Raw genomic sequence first — 8,836 nt, forward strand, 5'->3', positions numbered from 1 at the left:
AGATGCCTTTTCTTTTGCATCCCATAACTAGGAGGCTAGGAGGTTAAGAGTAAAGCCTTGTGATCCTTGCTTCAGAGTTGATTGACTGCATTGTGATCACAGCCATTATTAAACAACAACATAATAATAATGTTAATAATAGTTAATAATTAATATTAATAGCAACAACAACAACAACAACAACAACAACAACAACAACAAGGAGTTGAACCACAATGAAAGCCTGCCTGACTTCACTGAAGAGGAAAAGCCAGGAGAGCTTGGGCTATGGGGTGTATAAATATAAAATGTAATAAATAAATAAATAAATAAATAAACAAAGGGGTGAAATTAAAAGCAGCAGTGTTGCTGAATAAACAACAAGAAGATTTTTTTTAAAAAAGGCTATGTCTGTCTTTTACCAGTAAGAGGAAAGTGGACGTTCCCAGGGGGAGGGGGATATGCCAATTTGACTGGCCCTAAGTAAGTACCAGTCTTTAAGAAGGTAGTACCTGACACTTCAACTCATGACAGGCATAGCTTCTCCACTCCAGTCTCCACTGGTTAATCTTTGGAGGGCTCTGATGATCCTCCAAGGGCAGGAGTGCACTGGGCATGTCCACATGCCGTAGGGGACCTCATTCCCTTGCACCACATCTATTCAGTTGTTCACCAAGGTTAGGGTGAGTAGCAGTGCTGTGTTTCCTATCTGTTATTTATTTGCTTAGTATATGATTTCAGGTTGTGTTTGTGCATTTGGTGGGGCTACTGTTTAAAAAATCACTGGGAAAAGTCCGTTCAGAGACTAAGAAAGAGAAGTTTCCCAGTATCCCAAGTTACTAAGTATCCTGTTTTGCTTAATACCCCCCTCCAACTTTGGGATTGGAGGATGCTTCATTAGGTGATCATGACTGGGAGTTGAATCTGCCTCTCAGCACTTCAAAAAGGTACCTCTCCTGCTTTTTTACCCTATTTTTTTTAAAAAAATATAGCAAGCAAACCACAGCACGCAGAGTGCTGAAAAAAGACTCAAAATGAGCCCCCACCCATGACTCTCTAAGCACAGCGAGTTTCAAATAGTTAGCTTGAAAAACAAAAAAGTTATCCACTAATCTTTTCCGCAATGCAATCCTATGGGCGAAAAAATCCAAAATGGCGGGCGGAGTGCTCCGCGAAAAGAGGAGCGCTCCGCTTATAGCGCTTCTCTTCACCATGCTTCTCCAGCCCCCTGATCTGCTTCTCCTCCGCCTTTAGGGGAGGCGGATCACCCCGGTTCGCTGTTGCTTCTCTGATTCTAAGCGAAGCGGATCACACCCCTAATTGTTTAGCACAAGTCATGGTGGTTTGAGGGAATTTATCCTGAAAATGCTTTTTAAAGATATCACAACAGGCCTCAGAGGATTCCTTAATGTTACCAGATGGAGACGGGACCAGTTAAGCGCTTCCTAGAGGTGTTGATTTATGCCTTTGTTCTTCATCATTTATCATAAACATTTTAAATATATTCTTGTCGCTCTTATTGCTATGTTTTTTACTGCTTTATTATGACATAAACTCCTCTAGGGTGGTCCTAGAGGCTCAGAAGGTGGAGCATCAATTGAACAATTCAACAAACAAACAAATTTGAATACAGATTTCAATTTAAATAACAAACAGTACTTCTTACAAAAGACTAACATGGCTCCCTCTCTGAAAGGTGTTAACTGTGACTTAGGTGTGACCAATTTAAGCCCCACTGATTTAAATTGCTCTACTCTATGTATAACTTTCCCCCTCCCCTTTTCCTTATGATGGGAAATTTTTGATATTGCTATATATGTAATGTTTCCCCCCCTCTTTTCTTTTTCATGATATATTTTCTGTTCTGTTCTGTTGATATTCACAATGAAAAAGGGGGGAATAAGTAGGATTAAATCTGACCCATACTGTTGACCCAACATTGAAAACCAACATAATAACTTCTTTTAAAAAAAAAACGGAGTCGGCAAATAAAATGAAAGACAGATGAAAAATCAAGTTAAGTAAAACCCTATCGGACTGCAAGAATCCCTATGCGGAAAGATTAAATGATTATAATCAAGCATAAATCAACATAATTTGTTGACACTAATGGATAATACCAACCATGTAAAGCCAAGTTTAAAAGCAAGACAAGATGTCATTGTGCAAGAAAAAACTCCACTGGTGTGCGGAAACACCATACACATTTTGAACAAAAATATACACATACAGAACCATCATGGTTTCTAGAACATGGCATAGGGACAATTTTCAATTTTAAAACAGATTACACGGTTCCTCCTTCAAATGGTCATTGCTCCTTTCCCCTCTTGCTGCCCCCTGTACCTGGAGCTATATCCCAGATGATGATGAAAATGATGACAATGATTTGAATTTCTTAGGGCACAAACCTATGCAAGTCTAGACAGAAACTACCTGATGACTCCTCGGAGTTGTAGGACATTTTTCCATCTTAAACATGCATAGGGTTATTCCCTCAGTCACCTTTCTCTTTAAAATAAGACCCAAGGAGACATATAACACAAGGTTTAAAACATTCAAAAATAGGCACTAGCTAAAAGCAATTTCCATTCAAAATACCAAACATAATGATGCCACCTTTCTTACTTCTTTCAAATTCTTTCTCAATACCCAAGGAGACTTATAACACAAGTTTTAAAGCATTCACCTGTCCGATGAAGTCCTTAGCACAGATTGTGTGTGCCTTACCATTTATTTGAGACAGTTCTTATATTGCCAGAGCAGTATGGGACATGACCACACGGAAGCACCAACCGTGCCACGCAGGACATTTAAATACGCCCGTTTCCAATTCCAATAGAAAGTGGTACACAGACAATTGTCTTAATTATTGGTTGGGATCCTAAGAACTGCACTATTTGCATGGATCCAAGTGAACTGCCCTGTCTAGGAAATCACCTTAGAGTGTTCCCCGAGCAGTAACGGATTATTGGGCTCTGGAGAGACCTACCAATAAAAGCTGACCATTGGCTCTTGCCCTGACCAGGAAGGACTATAAAAAGTTCCTGTTCAGGGTGAAATTTTGCTTGGGCATCAGCGATCTGTAATTGGCATTGATTTCTGGTTCATGATTTCTGTTTCTCCTGCTGTTTCCCCTGCTCCACTTACTGGTTCCAAGCTCTCTCTCTCTCTCTCTCTCTCTCTCTCTCTCTCTCTCTCTGTCAGCAACTGGCCCAGATCCAGGTCTTCCAATGTATCAAGGCAAAACACTTTTGAAACTGGTGGCGCACTTTGTGATACGGCACACACTTCTGTCATTTAAAGAAAGAAGTAAACAATCTCACTGACGCATCCATGCCCTTGAGCACACCTCAAGTAACTCTTTGGATCCTACCACTTGTTCTCATGTTTTTAACCTGTACTGTGTCAACATCTCAAGAAAACTCGAAATATCACCTGGGAGGAGGGGAGGGGGTGATCATAAAACCAGTAAACAATTATCTGTAAAAGGAAACTGCAAATTCCTCACCAAAGAACAAGGTTAAAACTCCAAAAATGAATGAACACCCTGTATAAATTCATATCATACTCAATACATTGAAAAACCAAAACAACCTTAAGAAGAGCTGGAGGACCAGACCAAGGGTCCATCTTGACCAGCATTCTGTTCATACAGTGGTCAGCCGGGAACTCACAAGCAGGACACAAGTGCACAGCACCCTCCAGCCTGTGTTCCCCATCAACTGGTGCGCATAGGCTTTCAGCTGGGGAAATCACATATTCCCCCCTCCATGCTTGCTTGCTTATTTATTTATTTATTTAAAACATTTATATCCCGCCCTATAGCAATAAGATCTCAGGGTGGTGTACAGATAATGATGCAGCCGCTGTTAGTGTGCAGGGGGGAAATACGAAATTTCTCCAGGGAAACATGCGATTTCCTCAGCATTGGGGAAATTGCATGTTTCTCCCCCCTCCATTGCTGATGGGGCCTTATTAACACAAGTGGCCCTATTAATAAGCCCCCAAAGGCCCTATTAATGCTTCCATTAATGCGGTGAGGGGAAAGGGTGTGGGCCATGATCCCCGAAGCCAGGAAATACCTGCACCCCTGCGCTCTTGGGGATTCGCAAACACTCGGCTGAAGGTCTGTCCTTGCACTGGGCACATCTGCATGGGTCCATGTGGAGCTGATGCAGGGGCACCACTTCCCCTTGCAGACCCAAATAGACCTTCGTAACATCCCTATTCATTAGTACTTTTTGGATGAATGACTATGTCCACGATCAGGGTATTGTCCTCATGTCCTGCTTGTGTGTGTTCCATGTGCTTCCAGCTCGGCACTGTGCAAAATAGAATGCTGGACTAGGCAGGCCTTTGGTCTGATTCAGAACGGCTCTACTCATGTTCTTAGAAGCGCAAGAGTTTTGTTCTTACCTGTAAGACAGCTAGTGAATGAAAGAAACAGCATCAATTCCCATGACGACCGCATGGCTTGCCTCAGAGTTCTTCAGCCCCTGCTTGTGTGATGGTTAGCAGGTCTTCATTAAAACACAGCCCTGGGGAAACAAAACATAACTCTTTGATAAGTATTTTCCCGCTTTTTGTTTGCAGCTGACTACAAATTATCACACGTAAGAAGGAAGTCATGATGAAGGCTACCTGAGCTGGCTCCAGCATTTTTGGTGGGGGTCATTTGGGCAAGGCACTTCGGATGGGCCCTTTCACCTTCTAATGAGACAGAAGACGCACACTGGCCCAATTCAGATGGCCATATCATACCTTAATAAGATAGCTTAACACAGGAAGTATGAATGACAACTTTCTTCTTGTTCCATTCCTGTGGGAATATGCATCACTCGCCTATCTGACCTGAAGGTGAAAACAATATCCCTGATCTTTGGAAATATTTTTATGTATTAATTTATTATTTATTGACATTTATATCCCATCTTTCTCCCAAGGAGCTTAGGGCAGCATTTTATTTATTTATTTATTTATTTATTATTATTATTTTTTAAAATAGGATGTCTTTAAGGGCAAAACTCTCTCAAGGTGGCATACAAGGTGGGGATTTTATCCTCACAACAAGTCTTTGAGAGAGGTTGGTAGCCTGCAGGAGCAAATGGTCACATTAACACTGATATTATGGTCTGCCACTTTGTGTGTCTTTAATAGTCTGAAGTCCAGACCTCTTCAGAAGAGGGAATAGTGTTATGTCATAGGGTGACCATATGGAAAGGAGGACAGGCCATCTAAACTGGTGGCCAGTACAACATCTTGTGATACTAAATTCTATAGTTAACTATGCACTATGTGAAGAAGTACCTCTTTATACTTGTCCTTCATCTCCCACCAATCAGCTTGTCCTTCACCTCCCACCAATCACCTGGGAATCCAGTATTATGAGACAGGGAGGAAAAAAGTCTCTCTATTCACTTTCTCCACACCATGCATAATTTTATACACCACTATCAGGTCTCCCCCTAGCCTCCTTTTCTCCCCAACCTAAAGAATCCCAACTGTTGTAACATTTCTTCATAGGGGGATGCTCCAGCCCCTTAATCATTTTAGTTGCCCTTTTCTGCACTTTTTCTGCACTGCTCACTCCTAATTCCAGATCATTCATGAACAAGTTGAAAAGAATTGGTTCCAATACCATCCCCTGTGGGACCCCACAATTTGCTTCTGTCCATCAGGAGAATTTACCATTTATTCCTACTCTCTGTTTTCTGTTGTTTAACCAGTTACTGATCCATAAGAGGACCTCTCTTCTTATTCCATGACTGCTAAGTTTGTTCAAGAGTCTTTTACTTTTTGTAAGCTGCTTTATGCACTTCAAAAAGTGGGGCAAAAATATTTAAATAAGTACTACATTTTTTCTCATGCTTCCTTTCGATTTTGTTCATATGGCTTTTCTTAGTATTCCTTATGATTGATGGGGTTTGGTTTAACCACTAAGCAGTGTGGTTTCCTCAGGGCAAGTGCTGCAGTCTTAAATAAACTGTGAATAGGGGAGACATGATAAAGGTATACAAAATTATGTATGTTGTGCAGAATGTGGATAGGGAGACAGTTTCTCCCTTTTTTCATAATATTAGAATGAGGGGAGATGTGAGCATTGACGTCGTCATGTTTGGTGATGATACCAAATTATTTAGGCTTGCTAAAACAAAGAGGGATTGTGAGGAGCTCCAAAAGGATCTTTCCGTACCAAGAGAACAGCCATCAACTGTCAAATGCTGTTTGATGTAAGCAAGATCATCTACAGGGGCCCTTCTCCCTGAGCCCCTGCCAAAGGAAGTGAGGCAGGTGGCTACTAGAAGGAGGGCTTTCTCCGCTGTGGCACCCCAGTTGTGGAATGAGCTCCCCAGAGAGGTCTGCCTGTCGCCTACACTGTACTGCTTTTGTCGCCAGCTGAAGACCTTTTTATTCTCTCAGTATTTTAACACTTAATTTTAACTTAAATTTAAATTTTATTGTTCTAACTCTGTATTTTAATCTTATATCAATTTCTGCTGCGTGGTTTTATCCTGGTTGTGCTTTTTATACTGTATTTTGTAATTGTGCTTTTAACCTGTTGGTTGTTTTATTGTGGTTTTAATTTTTGTGAACCGCCCAGAGAGCTTTGGCTATTGGGCGGTATAAAAATGTAATAAATAAATAAATAAATAAATGCAAAGTGATGCAATTTGGGGGTGGGGGGAGATCACAAATTCACATATACACTGATAGGATCTGAGCTAACTAGAGGTGACTGACCAAGAAAGAGTTTGGGGCAGACGAGGTGGACAACTCAATGAAAAGGTTGACCCAGCTGCTGTGAAAAAGGCAACTACCATGTAAGGCATAATTAGGACAAAGACTCCTAATTCTTGAACTGTAAAATGAAAAAATGGTAGGTTTTCTGATTTGCATTTAATATATGTGGATTTTTTAATTGTAATATAGTAAAATTTACAAATTTTAGTATTAGATTCATAACTGTATTAGCATAAAGTTAGTTGGGAAACAAATGTATTAGGAAGTGCGAAAAGTGAGTGTACTGCATAATTTCTGACAGATTTCTCTATTCACACGTAGTTTATGGTATGTAGTAAGTAAAGAACAAACCCAAGGATGCCTTTCCGTGTGTATATATATATATATATATATATATATATATATATATGAGAGAGAGGGGCACACAGACAGTCACATATACACTGATAGGATCTGAGCTAACTAGCTTAGCTCCAGCAGTGAGCTTTCAGGTTCTTTCAGGGTTCCAAGGAGACAAAAGTAGTCAGATTCACAGGTTTGCTTACAAGGAGACTAATTTAGTGGCATATTTACAGCACATTTAGGCATGTCCCAATAAAAGTGGACCAGACTGCAAAAGCCTCCTGCACAGAAGACCCAGAAGAGGGAAAATTTTGAAGCATTTCTGAATGGGGTTGGGGAGGAAGGGTTTCCATCTACCTTTTTCAGTTACGAGGTCGCTCGCGAGACTTCTAATGATCTTTATTATTATTATTATTACTACTTTTAAAACATATCTCCGGCACTCACAGCATAAGGGAGTCTTCACAATCGGCTTTCAGCTCAGCAGCAGTTCCTGGAATGGCAAATGTCACTTGGCCATTCCAAGAACTGCTGCTGCCCAGTTGCTGAAAGCAGAAATGGGACTCATTTTACAGCTCTTTGCAAGCAGGAACGGGATAAGCAGGAATGAAATTCGTTTGTAAAGGGATGCATTTGCAAGTTCTTTTCTTTTTTTTTCTTTTTTTTAGGGATTTCTCTTTCCTACTTGGAACATTGGAAACTCTTGTTTGCACCATTAGAACCCACCGTTCCACTATTTTTTCCTGTCAGACAAGGCTGCTAATAAGGGGTATGATAGAGAGCATTTAAAGAAGATAAAAGGATAAAATAGCATTATACCTCATTTCAACAACCTAATGTGATGACTCTTGCACACACACATACACACACTGCATTCCTCCTCTTCCTAACTCAAGTCCCAAACTACGCAAAGCATGCTTCCACTCAGGAGGGAAGCAACAGCAGCTGCTTCCCTGCCAGAGAAGGAAGAGCGAGGTGAGCAACCTTGGCTATATATAACCAAAATGAGTTGAGCTTGCAAAACTCATGACAGTTGCAGGCCCTTTCCCCAAAGAATGGAGGGAAGAGCTTTTGAAAACACAAGAGAAGCAGCTTATAAAGGCAGTATACCTTGTTTGCAAAATACTTTTCCAACTCAGGAGGAAAGTGGTGGCAACCATTTCCCCATGGCTGGCGCCAGACTATTTTGCGCCCTAGGCAGGCGCGCCATACTAAAGCCGCCCTGCGCCCGCTCTGACATTGGGGGGCCGGGCGGAGGCTTCAAAGCGGCGCACCCGTTAGTGGCTTCCAGATGTGCCGTTCTGAAGCTTCCGCCCCACCCCCCAACCCCAGTGACCTGGCTTTGAAGCCAGGATACGGGTTGGGGGGCAGGGAGGAGGGTTCAAAGCAGTGTGCCCAGAAGTGGCTTCCGGGCGCGCCGTTTTGAAGGTCCCCCCACCCCCACCCCAGCATCCTGGCTTCGAAGCCAGGAGCAGCTCCTGGCCAGGTGCTGGCTTCGAAGCCAGGACACTGGGTTTGGGGGGTGGCCGGGGCGGCGTCGGCTTTGGAACAGCACGCCCGGAAGCCGCTCTAGGAGAGCAACTTCTGAGTGCGCCGTTCGGCACCCTCCTTTGCTTGGCACTCTAGGCCGCCGCCTGAGCTGCCTCTATGGCAGCGCTGGCCCTGCATTTCCCTGCCTAAGAAGGGAGAGATGACACCCTAAGCTTCCAAAGCACTTTGTAATAAACGTGCTGGGACAGAAGTAGCAGCAGCAACCAGCTCCCTGCCCAAT

At 42.4% G+C, this 8,836-nt stretch overlaps 1 protein-coding gene across 1 annotated transcript in view; it reads right to left on the reverse strand.

Annotated features, from left to right (window-relative positions):
- Window positions 1-4,516, reverse strand: part of CNTN5 (contactin 5) — a 447,440-nt gene extending 442,924 nt beyond the window's left edge. The window contains exon 1 of the mRNA XM_063127114.1: window positions 4,399-4,516. Within this exon, the coding sequence (XP_062983184.1) occupies window positions 4,399-4,453 (55 nt within the window). The 5' untranslated portion in view covers window positions 4,454-4,516. The remainder of the gene's footprint in view (window positions 1-4,398) is intronic.
- Window positions 4,517-8,836: the final 4,320 nt, after the last annotated feature.

This window comes from Elgaria multicarinata, chromosome 5 (assembly GCF_023053635.1).
Source record: "Elgaria multicarinata webbii isolate HBS135686 ecotype San Diego chromosome 5, rElgMul1.1.pri, whole genome shotgun sequence".
Taxonomy (NCBI): Eukaryota; Metazoa; Chordata; class Lepidosauria; order Squamata; family Anguidae; genus Elgaria; species Elgaria multicarinata.